Source organism: Gopherus flavomarginatus, chromosome 8 (assembly GCF_025201925.1).
Source record: "Gopherus flavomarginatus isolate rGopFla2 chromosome 8, rGopFla2.mat.asm, whole genome shotgun sequence".
Classification (NCBI taxonomy): Eukaryota; Metazoa; Chordata; order Testudines; family Testudinidae; genus Gopherus; species Gopherus flavomarginatus.
The window spans coordinates 92940028-92964652 of record NC_066624.1 but is presented as its reverse complement, the minus strand read 5'-3'; the positions used below and the strand labels follow the sequence as shown (position 1 = coordinate 92964652).

General features: G+C 41.4%; 1 protein-coding gene across 1 annotated transcript; it reads left to right on the top strand.

Moving 5' to 3' along the window:
* Positions 1–4188: 4188 nt before the first annotated feature.
* Positions 4189–4776, top strand: ARL14 (ADP ribosylation factor like GTPase 14). The gene has a single exon (XM_050966181.1). The coding sequence runs from the start codon at positions 4189–4191 to the stop codon at positions 4774–4776; it is 588 nt and encodes a 195-aa protein (XP_050822138.1).
* Positions 4777–24625: the final 19849 nt, after the last annotated feature.

Here is a 24625-nt window from a genome sequence, read left to right as displayed (position 1 = left end):
CTATCTGCCATGCTGTCTCCCCTCCCACCATTTGTGCTGCCTTGTAGAGTGTGAGGCTACATTAACAACAATGTATTAACCCTTGATGGCTCAGCCAAGTGCTTGTTCTTCATTTAGCACTAAGGCATTCCCTGGGAAATATCCCACCCTCTTCCACCTTCTGACTTCACCACCTCAACCAAGCTTCACAATCATTATTGCTGCGTGCAGTATTAAATTGTGTGTTTAAAACTTACACTGTGTATATAGACTGTGTATGTAAAATATAGTCTTTTGTCTGGTGAAAAAAAATTCCTTGGAACCTAACCTCTCCCTCCCACCCCATTTACATTAATTCTTATGGGAAAATTGGATTCGTTTAACATCGTTTCACTTAAAGTCACATTTTTTAGAAACATAACTACAAGGTTAAGCGAGGAGTTACTGTACCAGAGTCAACAGGAGAGTGCTCGGCAGTCAATTTATCGTGTCTTCACTAGACACGATAAATCGACGCCTGCTGGATTGATTGCTTCTGAGATAAGTGTAGACATGCCCTAAGTTTCTGTCTCACCGTGCTTTAGAATTCTCACAGAATTCTCCTCTGCTTCTAGATGTTTTTTATGAAGGCCCCTTCACTTTAAATTCACTGCCCAGCTACAGAGCTGCTCTGCTCTCTCTCTAGGTTTTGAACAGGGATGAGCATTATGACAGTGGTTAGTGGTGAAAGAGGAAGGAATTTCTTTTGATCTTTATTTTGGCTGCCTGTTGACAGTTAAGGGTCTGGCATAATTACTGGAGTAAGGATGATAATAAAAGGAGCTGTAATAACAAATGTATTTACAATTATCTCTAGATCAATGGATAGGTCCTTTTCATGTTAATGAATCAAAATAAATTAATCATATGTAACATTTTAGGACAATCACCTTGAGTGGCTCTATCATTTAAAAGAAATTATAAGGAAAAACTAGGACTTGCTTTGTCTATTAGGACCTGAGACTCAAAGTTTTATTTATTTGAAAGCAGTAAGACACCACAAAATTGTTTAATTCTAAATGGAAACATCGGCCTGATCCTCTGAGGCATTGACATCTTCTGAAAGGTGATGGGAACCCTAACATCTGCAACAGACTTCATAACTGAAGGTGCTCAGCACATTACAAGACCAGGCTCAGAGTTAGCTGAAAAGGGTGTAGCTCAAGCTCTGGAATTTTCTATGTAAATAATAATTAGCTTTGGGCCAAGGAGGTGGTATTTGCATTGAAATAGGCTGCTCATCAACATGCAGCTATCCCATGGCTAGGATTTGGGTTTACATTTGACAGCACCAAAATCTCACAAACTGTTCTTGAGAGATTTCTGTCACCTTGGCCTGCATCTGAACCAGATTTGGAAAATAGGCTCTGTCCAGTTTTGAGGTTGCATTTGAGTCCCAATTCCACTAATAATGAAAACACAGAACATTTGTAAAAGAAAACTAGTGATTCTGTATAGTATGTTACTTAGGTGGAGATAAATGGTAACCCTAAATAATAATACTTCTGGGTGTTCAATATAGTTCTAAATTACTGCAACATTTAAAAGAGCCCCGGGGAAGATCACTGAAGGCTTGATCCCTATGTAGAGCCACAGAAAGTTCTGGAAAACTATGAGTGTCATACTGTTTAGAAACAATTAGACTCTCTTGATTTGGCTTCTCTCCTCTCTCCCCACCTTGTTCCGTTGCCTAGCATATTGGTGCAAAAACAAAATCTTTATTTGTTGTACCATCACAAGTTGTCGCTGTGGGCGTGATGATACAGAAACAAACAGAAGATTATGATTTCAGGCAAAGTTGCATCTTATCAAGGGCTGTATCAGATGGTATGTATGCTGACTCTGAGAGGCAGAGCACCTTTATAAACAATTAGACACAAATGTAACAAATTTGCTGTTTGTGACTATAACTTCCTCAGCAACCAACGCTGATGTTACAATCAAAGACGATGCCTTCAGGTAATGAATAAGCAGGAGTAAATGAATGAACTAAAAATATGTTTCTTGAGGCCAGAGGTGGACAAACTACGCCCTGCGGGCCACATCCGGCCCGCAGGACCATCCTGCCCGGCCCTTGAGCTCCCAGCTGGGGAGGCTAGCCCCCGGCCCCTCCCCCACTGTCTCCCCTCCCCCACAGCCATGCCGCTGCATGGGCAGCGCTCTGGGCGGCCAGGTTGCGCGCTCCTGCCAGGCAGCGCAGCAGCGTGTGTAGCTCCAACCGGGCAGCTCAGCTGCCAGACATGCTGTTCTGAGCGGCATAGTAAGGGGGCCAGGGCCGGGGGATTGGCTAAGGGGCAGGGGGTCCCCAGGGGCAGTCAGGGTACAGGGAGCAGGGGGCAGTTGGATGGAGTGGTGGTTCTGTGGGGGGAGCGATCAGGGGATGTGGGGTTGGATAAGCATGGGAGTCCCAGGGGGCCTGTCAGGGGGTGGGGGTGTGGATAGGAGTCAGAGCAGTCAGGGGACTGGGAGCAGGGGAGTTGGATAGGGGGTGGGGTCCTGGGGTGGTTAGGGGCGGGGGGTCCAGGGAGGGGGCAGTTAGGGGGTAAGGAGTGGGGGGGGCATTGGATGGGTCGAGGGCTCTGAGGGGGGCAGTCAGGGAGTGGGAAATGGGAGAGGTCAGACGGGGGGATGGGGGCCAGTCTGTTTGGGAATGCACAGCCTTCCCTACCTGGCCCTCCATACAGTTTTGCAACTCAATGTGGCCCTTGGGCCAAAATGTTTGCCCACCCCTGCTTTAAGCTATTATGGTTTGAATTGGTCAACATAGCCTGATAAGTATCAAAGGGGTAGCTGTGTTAGTCTGGATCTGTAAAAGCAGTGAAGAGTCCTGTGGCATCTTATAGACTAACAGACGTATTGGAGCACCCAATGAAGTGGGTATTCACCCACAAAAGCTCATGCTCCAATACATCTCTTAGTCTATAAGGTGCCACAGGACTCTTTGCTGCTATAGCCTGATAAATTATATTAGAAACCAGTTTAGGTGAAACAGTGTGTAAAAGAGTTGGCACACATCCATGCAGATTTTAAAGGCCAGTGCAGTTAGGGCCTGAAAATCCTCTGTAAAATGCTTTCCTTCTAATAATTATTAATAATATTATTGATATACCACTTTATGGCTCTTCTTTTGACTTGCCAAGCACCTACAACTCTTATTAACATTAGTGAGAGTTGTGAGTGCTGAGCACTGTTGAAGATCAAGCCATAAACATTCAATGTCCCATAAAAACATTAACTAGTTAGTTAATGTATTTGTCTGTGATTATCACTCATTGTGTTATGTCTTATTCTAGGTCATGGGACAACTCAAATAAGGAGGGTTTGCATGATCAGACCAGGAACTTTGTCATCTTGTACTTTTGAAATGATCAGAAATCCATGCAACACTTCCACCCACCCATGAGGTAAGTAAGTAAGAATTATTATTCATGTTTCACAGAAAGGGAAATTGAGGGAGAGAGGTTAAGTGTTTTTTCTCATGGCCACACAGTAAGTCAGGATTAGAACTCCAAAATTGGTGATTTCCAAGCATATGCTCTGTGTGTAGTTACAAATCCACTGCCTGTTCAGTGTCTAGAACACTGTTTTATGTGTTTATAAAATCATAGAATATCAGGGTTGGAAGAGACCTCAGGAGGTCATCTAGTCCAACCCCCTGCTCAAAGCAGGACCTATCCCCAGACAGATTTTTACCCCAGTTCCCAAACCACGCCCCCCCTTAAGGATTGAACACATAACCCTGTGTTTAGCAGGCCAATGCTCAAACCACTGAGCTAGCCCTCCTCCTCTTATAACATCTAAGTAGCCCATAAACCACAAGAGCAGGCTTTTTATATAAGTATGGCATTGCCACTGTTCAGCATGTTCAGAAATACTGTAACCTTTGGGCTCCGTGACTAATTATTATATTCTCATGTCTGCTCCACCCATAGGCTAGGCAGTGAACATTGCACCTTCATAAAATACTGTTTGCCTATTATCAGGTTGATAAGGACTCTATATAAATACACAAAGGCTTATTCTTTCTTCATAGCACAAAGCCTCTTCTCCACTTCCTCTTCTTTTACTTTTTTTGCTTCATCTTATGGAGAAAGAAGGGCTTTCTGACAAAAATCACCCTTATAGAAGAAATAATATCTTTAAGACATAATACAGATAATTACAGCAAGAATGGGTCTGCTGAGTTCCAAACACTCCAAAGTCAAACCAGCTAAGGTATTAATGCTAGGACTCGATTCAGCCGGGAAATCTACACTATTGTACAAGTTAAAGTTTAATGATGTTTTCCTAACACTCCCAACAATCGGTTTTAACGTGGAGATGATTGAAACAGGGCAAAATATTGCTATAACAATCTGGGATGTTGGCGGGCAACAGAAAATGAGGACATTTTGGTGCAATTACTTTGAAAATGCAGATGGCCTAGTGTACGTTGTGGACAGCACTGATAAGCAACGTCTGGAAGATTCAAAGAAAGAATTTGAACTTCTCTTAAAGAATGAATTTCTAAAGAATGTGCCTATTGTTTTGTTAGCTAACAAGCAGGATCTTCCTGGAGCTTTGAACGCTGAGGAAATAACCAGGAAATTCAACATGCAGAAACATTGCAGTGATAGAAATTGGTATGTACAGCCTTGTTGTGCGATCACTGGGGAAGGTCTGGCAGAAGCATTCCAGAGAATAACAGCATTTGCAAAAAACTGCAAAAAATCAAGAGAAGAAGCTTTTACAATTTTCAGGCAAGATGAAAAGTTGTAAGAGTCTTCATTAGCCCAATCTAGGGAAAGCTAACATGGAGAGTTTATTATGGGAATTAAATCTGCATATTGAATTCTGCAGATCTTTTAGAAGACTATTATATAGCAAAATGTAGTCAGAGCAAGCTAAATTACTATGTTATTACATTTGCATACTCTTTCAGAACTACTGTTTCACAGCATTTTAATTAAATGGCACATATGTAGCCTAAGTCCAGATATATGGCAGTGCTAAACTGCATGATATAATAGTAAAAAGGTGCATTTAAACATTTTAAATGTACTACAGTCATTTTATTTATGCTTGTTTAATTACACAAAATGTACAAGAGCTGAGATAAATGGGTCATTGAGCAAGCAAAGAAAAAGTAAAAAACATTATTTCATATTACATAACATACTGTATTTGTAAGTGCTTTGTGAATATGTTTATTATACAGGCATATATAAATTCTTGCACTAGAAAGTAATTTTGATAGCTAATTTATTTTTAACTCATATCATTTTACCAATACTTAAAAGCAATTCCACTTGTTTAGACAGTACTTAAATTTGAATCACGATTGACATTACTAACAGAAGTGTACAACATTGCATCTGATCTGCTGGCAAGACTTGAGTACAAAGGACAGAATGCACTGGACAATCTCAAATGTCAAGTTTTTCAAAGCTGTGTAGAGCACCTGCAGGGGTACTTAAATACAGACAAACAGCCAGTATACAGATTTTTTTGCAATGTGAGAATCCTTCATCCCAATCAAGTTTGTATACTCTCCCAACTTCAGTGGCTACGAACAGAGTTCTGCTGAGTTCTGTACCTTGAAGGTTAGTGGGCAGTTTACTTGAACATTGTAAATGAACTGCCTAGTACCAATGAAATTTCTCTCTCTTGTTTTGGAAAGCATGGACAAACATTTGCCAAGACTTAGGCTATGTCTACAGTACAATCTTAAGTCGACTTATATTAGGTTGACTTAACAGTCAACACGTTAATTACTGCAGTGGCTGATGTCCACAATAACCTCCTTCTGTCAGTGGTGCGCATCCTCACCAGGAGCGTTTCCACAGACTGAAGAGGGGTAGTATGTGGGACAGAGAGCCAGGGCTCTCAGCTCCCTACAGCCCCCCACAGGGAGCCCAGCTGCCCCCTGGGGCTTCTTGCCTTCCCACTCCCAGTCAGGAGTAGGCAGGAAGCCACCCAGGGAGATCCGCCTCTGGAGCCCGGGTCAGCTGCCATGCTCCTGCTAGGAAGCGGGAAGCTGGGATCCCAATGCGAAGCCTGGGTGGCAGCACAAGCCAGGAGCCTGGGTAGCAGCCCAGCTTGAAGCAGAGACCTGGCAGCAGTCAGACTTGTTTTGTGATCACTTAATACATTTTTATGTTCTAAAACTGACTTTCAGATGTACAATAATGTAGACTACTGCATTTTTGTGCTGTAAAGGATTACATATTGCCCATGTTTGTCTATACATATTTTTTGTATTAATATAATGCATATCTGACATTTTAAAAATATAAATCTTTGAAAATCAGAAATTATTCTGTTTTTGTTGCCAGAAAACACTGGCATTAGTCATGGCTATCCTTGCTGTGTGCATAATTTTTGCTTTGTGTATTGCTGCTCTGATATTGTAGGTCATGTTCTATTAATTTAGATGGAATAAAGGGGCCCAAAGAGTCAAAGGTGTTAACTTGACCCTGAAACTGTCTACCATAACACAAAGTTCAGGGTTTGGTATACAAAGACTTTAGCCTGCTTAGTACCACGGCAAACACATTATTAAAAATCTTTTAAACTTTATATTAAAGATACAGAAAAGACAGGAAAAACAGTTAAAACATTTTAAATGTAAAGTATTAAGTAAGGCTTTTATATTAACCATAACCCTCATTCCCTTTCCCTATAGATGTAGATAGTTTTTGTAAGGAAAACCCCTTGTCTGACAGTCTTTGAGATGGTATTAAAGATGGCAATAACTTTCTCTTTTGGGGGAAAAACAGAAGAAATTAGTTGGGATGGGGTAGAGCTGTTGTTAAAATCCAATGCCATTTCCTAAAAAACAAAACACACATGGGGGAGAGAATACAGCAGCAAAGACAGAAAAATGCAGCTTCTGTCTCTGGTGTTGACTCTTAGGCTATGTCTACACTATGCAGTTTTCAGCGACATGGCTGTGCCAATACAGCCATGCCACTAAAAGGCACACAGTGTAGCTGCTGTTTGTTGGTAGGAGAGAGCTCTACTGCCTATAAAGCAGGGTTCACACCAGTATTTGTGGTTGACAAAACTTTTGTCTTGGGGGGAAGTGTTTTTTTAACACCGCTGAATAACAAAAGTTTTGTCTTTCACTTGCGAGTGTAGACAAAGTCTTACTTGTAGCCTTACTGCTGGAGAAATAAAGGCACAGCCCATGGTCTTGTTAGACACTTCAAGACTCACCAGTCTTGCTCTAAGCAGCCTGATACTGATACTGTTTTTATTGGTTTGTCTGGTCATGGGCTTACAGCAGTGTTGCAAACTACATCATCCAGGATTGCCAAGCCAAACTTGTACTAGACAGAAGGCACAAGAAGAGGGACAGGAAAGAAAAGAAATAAGGTGGTAAAAGAAAAAGACACATGGGGTGAGCAGTGTGTGACAAAGTATCACATCCCAGATGGTGTTTAGAATTTTGCCAGAGCCGGTGGAGGTGGCAATGGCACAGAGTCTCTTTCTTTGGCCCAGTCTTGTCAGGACTTTTCTTGGAATTAGGATGCTGAAGACTCAGTGATGTCATAGTGGATCCCAGGAGATGGTGGGAAGACAGGCATGAGGGTGAATCTCACTCTTTCCCCTTTTCTTGGTTTTTAGTTAGCAAGTACCCACATCCATCCTCAAATTTTGACCAAAGTCTTTAAAAACAAACAAAAACTCAAAAGGGAGCACTGGGTGGACCTGCCCATCCCCTCATTAGTTTGTTAAGCATTTAGGCCTAATTCTGACACAGCAATTTTGATTAAGCACCAAAATCTTAAATAGTAGAAATGTGACAAGTCTGTCACATTTGGATCTAGATACAAACTTCCAAAAAGTTTGGAGGCATTTAGAACTTGGGTTTTTTTATAAGGACCTATTGCTACACTGTAGCATATTATATAATGATGCTTCTTCAGGACACATTTAAAATCTGCCATGGAACTAACAAGATCTAATTTTTTAATGCAGATAATTAATTGCCCAGCCATTGGAAAATGTTATGATTTTTCTCTCTGTATTTTATTACAGCATATATTTGTTATATACATATACTCAGTAAATATATAAAATGCCACCTGATCACAGAATCTCCCATTCATAATTTATTGGAATACATAGCAGGAATCCTTACTGAAGACAAAAATAACACCATAAAGAACACAAGCACAGTCAAGTATCTTTTTCTTATGTACTTTTACCATTGGGGATTCCAGTAAGGGAATGTTAACAATTTGATAACTGGAGCAAAATAAAGCTTGATTTTTTTCATTGTATCCATAATCCTCCGTGGCCAAACCAGTTAAAAATTCAAGATACTGAATTAAAACAATAATAGTTGAAATCACCCTTTCCCCAGTGTTGTGAATTTAACATAATTTAATTCTAAGGCTAAAAAAAGTAATGGTGCCTGTGACAGATTTAATTTATGTTAGACATTTTACATGGGTAACTTGCCTTGTCAGCAGGGAGAAGAGGCATAATGAGATTATTATTCCTATATTTCCACCAGTAACCCCAGCCCATTTATAGTTTAAATAATGTTACATTCCCAGCCATTTTGAGCAATCTGCAGCCCTCTCGGAGGAAAGGAAGGGTAGCCCAGTGTTTAAGGTGCTTGCTTTGGACCCAGGAGAGGAGGGTTTCATTTCCCTGTTTCTACCATAGGCTTCTCAGACCATGGGCAAGTCACTTTGGGCATGGCTACACTTGCAGATGTAGAGCGTTGTGAGTTAAACCCGCCTTCAGAGAGTGCAGTAGGGAAAGTGCTGCAGTCTGTCCACACTGACAGCTGCTTGCACACTGGCAATTTGTGGTACTTGCAGCAGCATTGGGAGCGGTGCATTATGGGCAGCTATTCCAGCATGCAAGTGACTGCAACGTGCTTTTCAAATGGGTTGGGGTGGAGTGGAGAGTGCAAGGGAGTGTGTTGTATGTATGTGGGGGGAGAGAGAGTGGGTTTTTGGGGGGCTGAGAGCATGTCAGCATGCTGTAAGTTCAGACAGCAGCAGACCACACACACACACCCCCCCGCCTCTCTCTCTCTCACACACAGCATTCCACACTAATCTGTCTTGGAACACACTTATCTGTCTCGGAGCAGATAAGCAGCTGGCTGTCAGAAACGGAGCTTTCAAATGTCATATCCGCATTCCTACAGCAAGTTCAAAACAATGAGAAGAGTGGTCACTTGACTTAAGGGGATTATGGGACACTTCCAGAGATCAATCAGAGTGCAGTAATGCAACACCTCGTCCACACTGGCCCTGCGGTGCTCCAGCGGGCGCGGAGCAAACATTATTCCACTCGCCGAGGTGGAGTACCAGCAGCGCTGTAGCCACGGAGTCAGAGCACTCTAAGTGCCTTGCCAGTGTGGACGGGGCGTAAACTAGTGCGCTCGGGGCTGCTTTAATGCACTGTAACTCACAAGTGTAGCCAAGCCCTTACTCTCTTTGTGCTTCTGTTCCCCACTGATAAAATGTACTTCCCTATAGCCCCTTCTGAGAAAGCTACTGCCAATTTCAATGTGCCTGTTTTCCCCAGTGGCAAAATTTATGCACTAAGTAATTCATGTGTAAAAGATTATTTCAGTTCTTCCTACATGCAAGTTACCATGAAAACAGGTAGAACTACAGGGCCTTTGGAATATCAGATTTCACAAGTGCTAAGCAAGAAGGAAAGCATCCAGCAATAACATGTTGACTCATTCAAAAAATATTCAAGAAAAGTCAGCAAGGTAAACAGAAGAGGGTTTCTTAACAGAACTTTCTATTAAAACTTATATTTATGATAGTGGGCCAGATCCTGAGTCATGCTGAACATTTGTATTTCTACAGGCAGATACTTGCTAGCGTTCAGGCCCTTTCAAGGTCTGGCCTAGTCCTTTGAAGTGCCATGTCAGGTTCTGATCCAATCATGCTGAGAAATGAGAAGCAGAAGCATTCTTTTTTCTGCTGTGATCCCAATAAATGTTAAATAGAGAAAGAATGTAACATTCTAGATGGAGAGCTTTGTAAGTATTTTGACATACGTTTAATTCTCCCATTGTATAAACTATTGGTATTTACCTTAATCTAATTACATGTTGATTTTATAAACCTTAATCCAGTTCAGTAGACTGAGGACCTCCTCAGGGACATTTGCTCTTACTGACATTGCTTTTAATAAGGGCACTGATTAGAGTGACCAGACATCAAGTGTGAAAAATCGGGACAGGGGTTGGAGGGTAATAGGAGTCTATATAAGACAAAGCCCCAAATATCGGGACCGTCCTTATAAAATCGGGACATCTGATCACCCTAGCACTGATTTCTCTAATTAGACAAAATGACACACTGAAACTGATTTGAGGAAAATGTATTCCTTAAAGCTGTAGTCAAAGAATAAGAAATTATCTGTGCTTCTCATTACTTGATAGTCTGCAACATAAGTAATTATTTTTTGTTTTTTCTATGCTATACAATACTTAAAGGAACCTAGGGAGGGCCAGGTCAGAAAATGCTGCCAACCTGGACATTTCAGGGTACTGTATTCCTAGAGTGTCCTGCTCCACTAGGGACAGATTGTTATGCCGGAGGGATACTGCTGGCGCTCCTGTACCATGTGACTTGGAGCTTGAACAGCATCATACTAATATGACTGTGAAGATAATACACTAATTCTCTACGGAGTTTAAGATTTCTGTCCCTGTATCACAGGCCATTACAAGCTCCTCTTCATCTTTTTAACAGTAGACTTCTTTTACAGCCATCCACCTCTGTTCCGGTCCCAGTGCTTACCTTCCTCATTTGTGGAAATTTCAAAGGAGCCCTGCTGCTGAAATCAATGTCCAAAAATTATTGTTTGGTTCTCACTAGAGAACATTTTTGTTTCTTTGTGTCAGTGATTGTCTTTTGATTTCAAGTTCACAAAAGTAGATTAGTACTATGAACATTTTATTTATAGTTAAATTTCATGCTTGATTACACTTACAACATTTTATTAAATCCCAAATGATCCTTTAAAAACTCCTGATTCAACAAACTATTTATAAAACTAGTCCAAAAAATTCAACTAGTCCCAAAAAGTATTATAGCCTTGATCTGGCATTCTCTGCAGACTAAAAACTCCCAGGATTCTGTGGACTCAACCCTGCTTCTAATTAACTCAAAGGAAGTTTTGCCATTCATTTAGTGGAAGCAGGATCAGACCCTATGTAGGAAGGCAGTGTGGTTCCCCGGTATTCCAGAGAGGGATGAGCTGGGCTGGCAGGGGCGGCTCCAGGCCCCAGCACGCCAAGCTCGTGCTTGGGGCGGCATGCTGCAGGGGGCGCTCTGCCGGTCATCGGGAGGGCGGCAGTAGAGTGCCTTCAGTGGCATGCCTGCAGGAGGTCCACTGGAGCTGCGGGACCAGAGGACCCTCCACTGGCACGCCTGCGGGAGGTCCACGGGACCGGTGAGCTGCAGAGCATCCCCTGTGGGATGACGCCATGCTTGGGGCGGCAAAATGTCTAAAGCCGCCTCTGTGGGCTGGACACCAGAGTGGGCGGAGCCAGAACACTCCAAGCATGTCCCCCAGAGGGTCAGATGCCGGACAGGAAGTATAAGAACTCAACCCCAGAGCTCACTTGGGAGGCAGCCACTGGAGAGGCCAGACACCTCTGGCCCAGCTCCCCCTAGGGAGACTCCAGCAATGGACCTGGAGACTGGCCTGACTGGTTGACACTTGATGTGGGCCAGCGTGTGGGAGAGTTGCCAAGCCTACCCCTCGCCAGCTACTCAGAAGAGGCGCTGAGCCTACCCCTCGCCAGCTACCTCAAAGCTCCAGTGGTGATCGACCCTCCCTGAGGACACCACCTCAACTCAGGTACCTCCAGAAGGGGAGTGAGGAAGTAGCTGCGTGGCAGCTGATCTGAGTCTGGCTGCAAAACAGCCAGAACCCATGTCAGTGTGTTCCAGCCAGGATCCCCACTGACACAGCAGCAGGCCTGTGGCTGCTGCTAGGGCCCCAGGCTGGGACGCAGTCGAGTGGGAGGGCCTGCGCCCCCACTACCACCCAATGTGTGGGTGGCAGTCTCCCCCTCTCCCAGGCCACTTGGAGCCTGAAGCCTGGGTGTGCTACTTACTTGTGGTTGATCAGCCTCTGCCTGAGGGCCTGAGCCTTGGACTCTTTGCTGCCCCGCCCTGACCCAGGGCCTGGGCTTGTTATCTGTTAATTGATACCTATGTGTACTCAGCCCCCTGCCGGACAGCTTGAGCCAGGACTCCTGTGGCCAGACTGATTCCCCAAGGGGCCATGCAAGGACTAAGGAGGCGGTGTGGTTCCCCACTGCCCCAGAGTGGGACGAACGCTCTCTACACCTTATATATGAGAGGCAATAGCTGTAGGCCAACATTTTCAAAAGTGGCCACTGATTTTGGTTGCTCATTGTGAGACACCTCTGGATTGTTTCTCCTGGCACATAAACCATTTTTACACCAATGTGCATTCATTGATTTCAATGGAGTTACACATATGGTTGATGTATACCTGTGTAAGTTAGAAGAGAATCACATCATTAGATGTCTCGGTGGCCTGAACTAGTGACCCCTGTTGAAAATGTTGGTCCTAGCACCTAATGCAGTGATGGTTCCCTAAACTTATGAAACAATGACAAAACCCAACCTCTAAATTTGAGTGCCTAGAATTAAAACAAACTATGCATCAATCCAAAGGTACTGGGGCACCTAAAAATGGGCATTCAAAACCTTTCACGTACAACTTGAGATGTTTTCAACTTCTGCTTCTGAAAATGGAACGCTGTATGTTCTTTCTAACAAGTATGATTTGTTATACTTGGCATTTGTTGAGGAATATTGCAGCAACTTCACTGATTCCAACAGAAGGAAAGGTAATCTGCCTACAATATTTGTGTTGGACTGTTTATGGACAATCATGCCTTAATCACAGGTTTCAGAGTAGCAGCCGTGTTAGTCTGTATCTGCAAAAAGAACAGGAGTACTTGTGGCACCTTAGAGACTAACAAATTTATTTCAGCATGAGCTTTCGTGAGCTACAGCTCACTTCTTCGGATGCATAGAATGGAACACACAGACATTTATACATACAGAGAACATGAAAAGGTGGAAGTATGCATACCAACAGGAAGAGTCTAATCAATTGAGATGAGCTATCATCAGCAGGAGAAAAAAAACCATCATCTCCTGCTGATGATACCTCATTTCAATTGATTAGACTCTTCCTGTTGGTATGCATGCTTCCACCTTTTCATGTTCTCTGTATGTATAAATATCTCCTGTCTGTGTGTTCCATTCTATGCATCCGAAGAAGTGAGCTGTAGCTCACGAAAGCTCATGCTGAAATAAATTTGTTAGTCTCTAAGGTGCTACATGCCTTAATCAATACTTTTCAGTTATATTTTTATCTAGGGCACATAAGAGTCTAAAAAACCATCATTTCCTGCTGATGATAGCTCATCTCAATTGACTAGACTCTTCCTGTTGGTATGCATACTTTCACCTTTTCATGTTCTCTGTATGTATAAATATCTCCTGTCTGTGTGTTCCATTCTATGCATCTGAAGAAGTGAGCTGTAGGTCACGAAAACTCATGCTGAAATAAATTTGTTAGTCTCTAAGGTGCCACATGCCTTAATCAATACTTTTCAGTTATATTTTTATCTAGGGCACATAAATTAAATACTGAAAAATGTTAGTCTCCCAAGGTTTTCATTCTGATTTATCGTTCTGGGAAGCCGTGTTTGTATTGAGGGCTGCAGTCAATTCACACAAGAGCCTATCATGTGATACTGATGCAAGTCATAAACATTTTAAAAAATGACATTTTGCCTATACTTAACTATTGTATTTGAAATTAATCTCTCAGCTCATAATTTTGTACTTCTGTAACATTCAAGGTCTCAGAGTGGTTTACAACCAATAATTAAACCTTACAACCCCCTTGGGTTGAAGGTAACCCTTATATAAATACTACAGTGTTCTACACTACAGTAACCACTAACAGCCCCTCCCAATTTTGAAGTATCAGTATTGTAAAATGCAGTCTCCAAATTATTACTGTAGTATACTATAGACTTTCTTTAATAAGGGATTATTATGCCCATTTTACAAATAATCCATTTGTGTTTCAGCTTCTTTAAGTGACTTGTCTGAGGTCATAAAATCAGTTGGGGAGCTCAAATAGAAGCCAGATAATCCATCTCCCTGCCCCCTTCTTCAGCCACTAAACATACTCTCTCTCACTAAAGTTGGCAACCTGTTCAACAAAATGGGCAGAAATCTGGCAAAAATGCTCAAAGGAGTGAGTCTTGCCACTTCCTTTGTGACCACAAAGGCACAAAATACCCTAACTGTGCTGGAGTGGTTCTAGTACTCAGATGAAGCCTAATTTCCTGAAGAGGTGCATTCATCCTGCCTGCCACTAGTCCCACCAGTTTAACTTAAATTGTTTTTTAAATCAATTCAGTTAAACCAATATAAACCCTGTGTGGACATTTTTATTTTTGTTCAGAGTGGCTTATTTTGAGCTAGTTTAAACTTTCTCACTTGCCACTTTCTCATCTAGACAAGACGTAAGAACAGAATCAAACTCCTTGTCTTTATTTTGAATAATAATGCTCAATTAATACTGATATTTCCTCCATCATGCACCCATACTTTCGCTGCATTCCCTGAGCCTGATTCTCCTCTTGATTCTCCACTAATTCTCACAGTGTAAATATGGAGTGACTCTACTGGAGTCTGTGGAATTACTGGAGTGCAAAAGTGGTATATTTAAGAGCAGAATCAGGTCATGTATTTCGGTTCATAAGATACCTACTTAGAAATACACATCTGCAATGACTTTTACCTTAGAACATTGCCCTGTAGCCATTAACTTTTTGCATTACAGTCTAATGAAACTATGATGTTAGAATTTAAGGAGAACTCTGACAAATGGAATTAAAACTATACATGAACTGCAGATATGTCACATTATTTGCCCACTATGGTTAAGCATAACCTTAATTAGAAATCTGTCACCTGCAGGTTCCCTATGTTTATTCAGCCATACAGACAACAATAATGACCTGAAGAACCAAGAAGAAGAGTAAAAAGAATGAAGAGTACTTGTGGCAACTTAGAGAGTAACAAATTTATGCATGCATCCAATGAAGTGGGTTTTAGCCCACGAAAGCTTATGCTCAGATAAATTTGTTAGTCTCTAAGGTGCCACAAGTACTCCTCCTTGTTTTTGCTGATACAGACTAACATGGCTACCACTCTGAAAGAAAAAGAGTATGATTTCTCTCACTACCTAGTGAATCACCACACTTCTTGTGGATTTCCAGGGACAAGGACAATTGAGACCATTATTGCAAGTAGGCTACAGTTGCAGCAGAACAGTTCTACTGTGACTCCCTGGCTTATGAGAGAGGATTCCTTTGTCTTTCAGTACTACTCAGGCTGGCAGACCAACCTGTCTCTATGCAGCACCATTTTTTCATGGTTTTCAATCTCTAAGCAATCTTTTTCTTAGGTTATTTTGTTCTAGTTCAGATGAGGTCCTCCTCCCCCTGAGCCAATATAAGTAGAAGAGACTGAATCAGAAAAAAAAAATTAGCTTCTACCTTTCTGTTAACAGTATCTTAATTTTTTAAATATGAAAAGATTAACATTGTCCCTTCAGTTGACATCAAGTAAAACACAATGCCACCATTTTGATTTTGACACAACTCCTGTACATCTGCACTGAAATGTTTGCTCTCTTTTTGCACCAATAAGTAATCACCTTGAAAATAAATCATAATAGGGAGAGTCCACTGTCAGTTAGGAGAAAAATTATAGCTAGAGATAGAAGAATGAAAATTGTTCTAAGTACAACAAATGTTATACACTGCCTCACATTTTATTTCCTTTTTTAATTGACTCTATGTTGTATATACAGTTTGTAATTTCACCTCTTCTTCCTTTTCCCAACCATCGGAAATACCAAGTCCCAGTTTATTATGATGCAGCGATGATGTCAACATATATAAAAGCATTCAACAACACAAACAAGCAGCACTTTGAAAAGTTATCTCCACCACACCTTGGGTATCTGTTGATTTGAATGTTGGGCAGAGGAATATTCTGGGCTGAGAACCTTATCAGGTAAGAGAGAAACTACAGTAAGGAAACAGACAGAAGATGGGAGTATGGAGGTGGCATGAGGAAAGAATATATTGTAGGAGCATATTAAGAAAAGGGAAAGTTACAATATCAAGATAGGGAAGGAATGAGAAGTAAGAGGATAATGAAAGGACAGCTATAGAGTAAGGGACTTGGATTAGAATTGCTGGAGGAAGAAAGCACAAAGAAATTGAGGGGATTGAAGAAAGAAGTAGAAGGAACCTCTAGGAGTTCCACTCCAGTATATGGCAGTAATCCATGTAGTAGAAAATGAGGCCCTGAATTTAATCTTTCTTAATGTAGTTCACAGGAACAGAGTGAATAGTTGTTTTTTTCCAGCTTTGTGACATGGCATTCTAGCTGGGTTTTTTTGTTAACTGTTCAATAAGAGATTTGGTCAAATTCATCTTTTAAATGTAAAAAAAAAAAGTATTTTGATTGGGGAAAATCATAACATCACATTTCTGTCAGTGACTATATGCATGTAACTTTGTAATTGCACTGCAAGCTTTTCGTTTTAGTAAACCTTACTGTTAAATGTAAGAGTTTGCTGGTACAGACATTCTCACATATGGAACTATATACATACATGAAGAAAATTACTCGTGTATGTTAGCAGGATTGGATCTCAAATAGCAAAGTGCAACATTAACAGACAGATACTGTACAAAATACAGGAACAGATTAAATTCTTGCAGTAACTTTAAACAACGATTTTTACAAGTAGGCTTCATATTATTCAGTGAATGCAGCAAGATGTATGTAAATAAAAATGGCACTGCTGAAAGAAAAATAGTGCTGTAAAAATCACTACTGCTCCATGGAGAGCAGTTTTGAAGCCATACATATTTTCAAAATATAACATATAAAACTACTGCTCTAGATACATAAGGATAGTTAAGCACTGGAACAGGCTTCCAAGGGAGGTTGTGGCATCCCCATCGTTAGAGGTTTACAAGAACAGGGCTAAGATATCTTCTTGAAGTTCCTTCCAGCCTGACATTTATATAATTATGATTATTATTATTATTCCATGTAGTGGAAGCCATTTGAGTTTGGAAGTTAGGATCGTCTCCCTGGATAGAAAGGGCCAGGATGGGCTTATCTGTATGTTTGAAATAGGGTGACCAGACAGCAAATGTGAAAAATCGGGACGGAGGTGGGGGGTAATAGGAGCCTATATAAGAAAAATATCCCAAAATAGGGACTGTCCCTATAAAATCAGTACATCTGGTCACCCTAGTTTGAAATAGTCCAAGATAATGATTGTCTGTGTGGCAGGATAGACTAAGCCCAGAGGCCCCCTTCTGGAGGCCTCAGGGTCCTGATACACCTATTCCAGGAAAAGAGTATGGGAGCGAAGTCCTCCAAGCAACCTAGAGAGGATGTGTGGGAAGCAGCCAATCAGGAGGGGAGGCTGCAAGGGAAGTAGCCAATCAAACGCTGTAGGGAACAGCCAATCAGGGCCCAGCATGGCTTTATAAAAAGGAGCTGCAGCACTAGCAACAGCCAGTTTCTTGCTAGAGCCAAAGGAGGTTCCTGGTTGGATGAAGAGAACTGTAACATGGACAGCTCAGTGCTGGCAGGGACCAGGGGAGCAAGGAAGAGCTCCTGGCTGGCAATTAGGCCTAACATAAAAGGCCCTTGAGGTAGGGGTGAAGCTTTAGTGAAGGCTGGGCTGTGAGGATATGGCCCGGGGAACTGAAAGCAGTTTTGTTACATGGATGTGGAGGTGTGTGGCTGCAGTTCTTAGGGTCCCTGGATGGCAGGCCTAAGTCTTCCCCCCTTCCCACCCCTGTAGCCCACCAGGCAAGTGGTCTACAGTTGTACAATGTAAACACCAGAAGGAGATCTGAACTACTTAGTGGCCCAGATGGAGAGCTCAGTCAGATGGAAATCTATATTGCCTAATGGGAGATGTAGTCCATATATATAACCCATACAGAAGACATTGGCCCAAACTACAACTTCCATAAGATAATGTGTCATGATAAAGAAATGTTTTGTTCAACTGATTGAAAATGAAAGGTTCTGGGTCAGTTCATAAAATGAATTATTATGATTCAGGTTAAACTGATATGAAATGAAATATTTCAGAGTTTGGATTTTCTCTCTAGAAAACTAAAATGAAATATTTAAATTTTCCTGATGAAAAAGTCAAAATTATGGTGATGTAGAAAGTGAATTTTCCATTGAAATGATTTTCCAATGGAAAATTCCCAACCAATTCTACCTGCTAATGCTCTAGTCAGTTACCATTACAGGTGGGAGGATTTTGTTTGTTTTTTGTTGTGGTTGATCCAGACTTTAGACTTCTGGATTCTAGTCCTGGCTCTGTCAGAGGCATTCTATATGACCTTTAAGTGTAACTTTTCAAAAAGTGTACACTTGTTTCAGTTTTTGAATGACCTACTTGAGACACCTTAACCAAAAGTTCCTCTCTAAAATTAGTCTGTTTATAATTAAGCTAAATGTTCTGCTTAGACAGGCCATTAAAGTGTGAACAAGCCTATGACATGAGGTCCTGGCTGTCTCACTTTACCTGACTGACATTTAAGGTGCTCAAGAGATAATATACTCCACCCCAGACCCACTGTTTTAAACATCTACAGCTGAGAAGTTCTCTCCCTAATCATAGAAATGCTGCATTTGAATTTGACAAATGAACCACTGCCTTTGAGAGTATCATTGCCACCAACAACAGGGAAGTCAAGACTTTTTAAAAAAATTTCTAATGTAGAAAACATGCAGAAAACCAAAAACTCTTTGGCTTCTCTATTCAGGATAAAGAGGCAAAAAAGGGCACTTTGTTTTGTTTCCTGCTTTATAGTTTACCTTTAATCTTTACTCTGTATATTCATGTTCTGATAAGTACATTTTGCTTGTGCTTTGATCACTCAAATGAGAAAAAAATAGAAACTAATTTTTTAGATCATTTATTTTATCGTAATCATTTTGTATTGTAATGTGAAGATTTGCTGTGCTTTGTGTTTTGTTTTATTATATGTTGAATCTGAATCAGTCACTAGTTTGGTTGGTTCATATTATCTTTAGAAAGACAGAGTTGTATTGTAATTGGACACGGTATACATGTGACCTTGACCTGAAAGTGACATTTTAAAATTCTTTTGACAAGTATTGTGAAACCTGAGTCATCAATAGGTTTTTTCCAACCAGTTCTTCCTGATTGAACTATGAAGGTACAGAGAACTTCGCTTGCAGCAACACAACCATTCTATCGTTTCACAAGCCCTGTAGACAATTTTTGCAAAAATTTCCTTTTGTTGCTACTCCCAGTTCAGCTTCACCAGCATTACCAATGTTGAGAGAGGGGCCAGTGTGGATAGGCTGCCAGCTGCTGTGCCACCCTTTTAAGCACATCAATTAGACCTGCGCTAAATTTTTAGATAACATAGTGCCTAAAATGTCAGTGGGAACTGAGAACCTGTCTATAGTAAGGCTCCCAACTTTGTTTCCACCAGTGGAGCTAATATTCTGTTAACACTGTGAAACTTTTACAAAATTTCTTTTGCATAGACAAGGCCACAAAATGCCAGAGTAACTGAAGACAGTTGTAGGACCAAATCCTTGGTCAGCTATAATCAGGCCCTACTCAGGCAGAACTCCCATTAGTTTCTTTAAGACTTTGATCTGGCCTCCAGTTTGTACTTAATTCTGACTCAGACTATTTCCCCGTGTGGAAGTAATCACAGATGGGCCAGGAAACTGACTTTTCCTGTAGAATTTCTTCTAATTTTTGGGAGGGGTGAGAAAGGATGAACAATGGTTTATTCCATGTGAAGGAAGACAACAGGTCCAGCGGCCTACAAATATCAGGAATTCACTGAGAAGTCCTGTATCTCTGCACCACCTCTTAGCCTCTTGCAGCTTTCCCTGTATGTGGTTCTGTTTGAAGCTGCACTGTCAAGGATTTCCTTACCAGTACTTGCACATGGTCTCTTGCCATTCAAAAAGGGTCCTCAGTGCAGAGGAGGCTCCAGTCCACACTATATTAATACAGCTTTTACCTGAATTAACTTTCCTCTTGGTTGTCTGCCAGCTTTTGTTCATGGGGCTTCTATTCATAATCCAACAAATTCCAGGGAAGGTAAGTGTGTCCTCTTGGGATGAATTCTCCTCAAGGGGGCTTTGTTGGTACAGGGAGGTATAATTTACAACTCCCTACACTAACACCATAGAATCTGCCCTATAACATTTCCAAAAGTTTCTATTTTGTTCTTCTGTGTGGTTGGCAAGCCCAGATTGCCAGGCCCGTTACATAATTTATGATCAAGCTGAAGAGACAGGTACTGAGTTGGCTTACGGACAGCAGAACCTTTGGTTACAGCATTATACAGACATTTTGCGCATTGTATTACTATTCAAACAATACGTAGGAAGAACAGACAGAAAATAATCCATTTAACAATTGTACGAAAAAGGCCAGTAAACCATTACCCAAGGTCTGGGAGAAGATCCTCAAAATTAAAGGTGTGATCAAGAGATACAGCATGAAAAACAACAGCAGCTTTCTTAATAGCTTGTAAATCCTGTTCAATTAAGCCAGAGTGATTAACATAAAAGCAACATTTTTCCCCGATGCGAGCACAAGCCCCCTCTATTTCAGCATTCATAGCATCTAGCACACGTCTATTTTGCAAAGCCACTTCTGCTACTTTATCAATCTCTCGCTGTAACTTTTGAAAAGCATCTATTAATGCATTAGCTGCTTTCTTAAGCTCTGCAGAACTATTTACAACTGCTCTCTCTAGTTCAGCTACCCCCAACTCAGGAATGATTGCACGGACAAAAGAATGGAATCCTGTTTGTCTGACAACTAAGGGATTGGGGCACTGACTATAAATCAGTTAGGTATACCAGGTGGTCTAATTTCCCAAATGTCTCGGTGAATAATCCAGTCCCACATGCATCCTCCCCATGGACCCGTCAGGATTCGGTATGTGGAAGCGCACACACCCCTAACTGGTCCAAATGCTTGGAAGGAGCACTGTGAATGTCCACACTTCCACTCAGAAAGTGTCCAAATATGTCTCCATGACCACAGATCAGGTGGTACTCCTGATGTGTCTGTAAGGGCAGTGGGCCAAGTCTGGTGCTCAAAATCACTCTGAATGGCCATCAGCTGGTCATTCAGGAAATCCTGAATTTCTAAACATACTAGATTCCACTGCAATGCCTTCCCAGCCTCAGTGATATTCAATACCATCTTTCCTTGGTGTAGTACTATATTACATCTGTTATTTATGTATCCTCGATATTTTCAAAAGGCATTAACATTAATAGCCTAGGAGGGGGTGTATTACAGGGTAACAGGGGAGATGGCAGGGGCAACAAGGTGCCTGTGGTACCTGTCATTTTAAATCTAATTAGGGACAGCAATACATACTGAAGGATTTATCCAGAACACAGGGTGCAGCCTGTAGAACAAACCCCAAAATCCAATTAATACCACAATCCCAAGCATGGGTCCCACAATTTTTTTTTCTGCCAGTGTATAATTCTTTGTTTCTTCACCAGGGTCAGTTTTTAATGTCCTTTCTAGTCAGGAATCCCTGGACTTTAGAAATTTTAGTGGAGTGAGTGTTCCTTCTTCCCCGAAACAGTCGTGGTTCAGCATCCTACAAGGGAGAGGTTACCAGCACATCACCCTGTAATGGTTTTGATTCTTCTAGAAAAATTCAAAGGCACAGTAGATCTGTCAGTGGACAAGGGAGAGGTTACTAGCACTTCACCTTGTACTTTTTCCCTGCTGTCCTGAAGGCACAGTGGAGCTAGAAGGAGAAATAGGCTAATCATCAGTAGGAGAATTCTCCTGATGTGGAGGGGTCTTTTTGCAGTGAGAATCATGGGTCCAAGTAGTCAGTCTTTGGCACTTCACAGCGGTGTTGGTAGTCAGCAGGACTTAATAAGGGCCTTTCTAGCGTGGAGCCAGAGCAGTCTTTTGTTGGTGGACCTTTACATTGATCCAGTCTCCTGATTCCAAGGAGTAGCAGGGCTGCTAGGGTCTTTGGGTAGCGCTTCTTTACCTGTGAGAAAAGGAACCTAACACATTTCATTAGTGCCTGGCAGTGTTTTGCAGATCTCATAGCTGCTTGGGCACATCCACACCCCCCGCCTTTTCTTGGTTATCAGCCAAGTCTTAGCTGTGAGCAGTGTCCTTGAATGGAGCCAGTGTCTTATCTTCAGTCTGCTAGCTATTATTTTTTTTCTTTCCAGTTAACTCATTCTGTTTTTTTCCCTTCTCCCTTTTTGGCTTCTTTTAACCTACAAAGGAAACTTTCACTCTTCACTCATACACCTTTTCCCCACAACAAACACATAAACATTGCCATTATACAGTATATTAGTCTTATTATTCAATGTATGCCACATATACCCTTCCACTAAAATAACTTTATTACAGAGCTTTGGAGCAACAAGCCAGGACAAGCACACCCACTTTGAGGAGTTCATTCAATACAACCTTTAGTCCAATAGCTTCCCACCATCCCCAGCCCTCTGGCTAGAAATCTGAGGTAGCCAGAAGGATCCCATGTACAATATGGGGAATGGGTTAACTTTTCATGTCCTTGCTCCCAAAAACTGTTGGTATGCAAATTTTAATAACAATTTTTAATTAAAAGATTTGGCCAATGAAGTTTCTTTTTTTTTACTTAAGCAAATGTGTTAGACTTTAGTATATCACATTTTTCTGATTTATCCAAACACTTTGTATTCCAAGTTGAATAAAACAAGTATCTGCATTCCAATCCAACCCCTCTGCCTGATTCCAAACCAGACCATCCCATGAAAACACTAAACACAACAATTCCGGCCACGAGACAAACACCACAAGACAGAACATAGAACACAAAACATAATTTCTATTGTGCCAGTCAATGCATGATATGTTGAATGCTGTTCAGCTGGCATCAGTTTTCTCTGATTATCTGAAAGACGAAAATCAGAGGTCTACCCCTTCTGAGCAGTCAATCATTACTTTAATATACGAATACCCTTGTTGATTTCAGGCAAAACGAAGGAATTACTCCATATTTTTTTTGTATTAGTTTCATAGGCAGCCCAGGTTTCAGTGGCTTCTACCTTATCAGTTAGATAATTCGCATTAATACAGATGCTTTCTGGCTTGCTTTTGGATCCAAAGCTATCCACAGCTTAAAGATTCTTACCTTAAAAGGGACATAATTAACTTTACCAGAATTTTGATTGCTTTTTACTTTTAACTCCTGCTTTCAAACACTGAAAGAAAACATCACTACTTATAGTGCCCCTTAGAGCCTAATAAAATTTCAATTACATAGCACTATATGTATTTCTTTAGCTAATTCAACTAAATTGTTCATAGCCAAATGATTGCAATCTAATAATTTTCTTGCCTGAATTTATTTACAAACATTTCAAAGACATCAAGAACTTTTCTCTTTAGCATTTTACAAAGTTCAACTGCTGTTCCCTCCAGCAACTACAGAGTTAACTTCTCACTCTTTCTTAAATCACTTGCTTGTCTCCCAACAGCCACTTTTATCAACTCAAATCACCATTTCAAGATATTGTCCTGGGTTTTTGAAATCCCCATGCTTACACTTACTTACTCCTTCCTTCCACTATACCCTCAGAATTTCCAACCTGTTTTCCAATCTCTCTGTCTGTTGCCTGCCAGCCTGGGCCTGATCCTGCTTTTCTCGCTGAACCATCCCTTCCATGGGCACCAACTTGTTCCACTAGCAGTTTAGCTAGGAGGGTGGGCTTCTCAATTAGCCCCCACCCTTCCTGGTCTCTTCCCTTAAACATTCTTACTCACAAGACTACCCGAGTCCTCCCTCGTGAGGCTTGCCACCTGGGCAAAAACGCATGGTCCATTGGCGTTTAACTATTCAATTTCCTCTTGACATTCCTTTCTGAACACCAGGTAAAGGCCATTTACTTAACATATAATCCAAACCCCTTTAGAGGGTTTACCCAGAGACTGTAACAGAAACTGTTACCGAAATATTGGGTCTGCCTAGCTGAGAGCCAATTAGCAGCCTGACAGGGATAAGGAAAAATGCTTTATTCTGCAGAAAAAGGAGAGCCTGTACCTTGGTACAAATGACTCTGTCTTACACAAATTTCACAAACCTTTTATACACATTCAGACAAAGACCCTGGCGTGTTAATACTTGATTGGTAAGTGTAAAATCTCATGTTCCCCTTATCTGGGTAGTACTGACTGGTTTGGAGCAGGATCTTCCTGCTTTGAGGCAGAGAAAAAGAGAGAGTGCAAAAATTCAGGCTACTGTGTCCATGAGCAGTACTTACTCCCACCCTACTGGCCGCTTGTAATCTATTAAGGGGGGGTCAGCCAGCTTTCACAGTCCTGTGTTCTCAGTGAATCCCTGGTAGGTGGGACCTGCTGAACCTTTGGATTTTTCTACTCTGACTGAACGCTACTACCCAGGAGGGCAGAG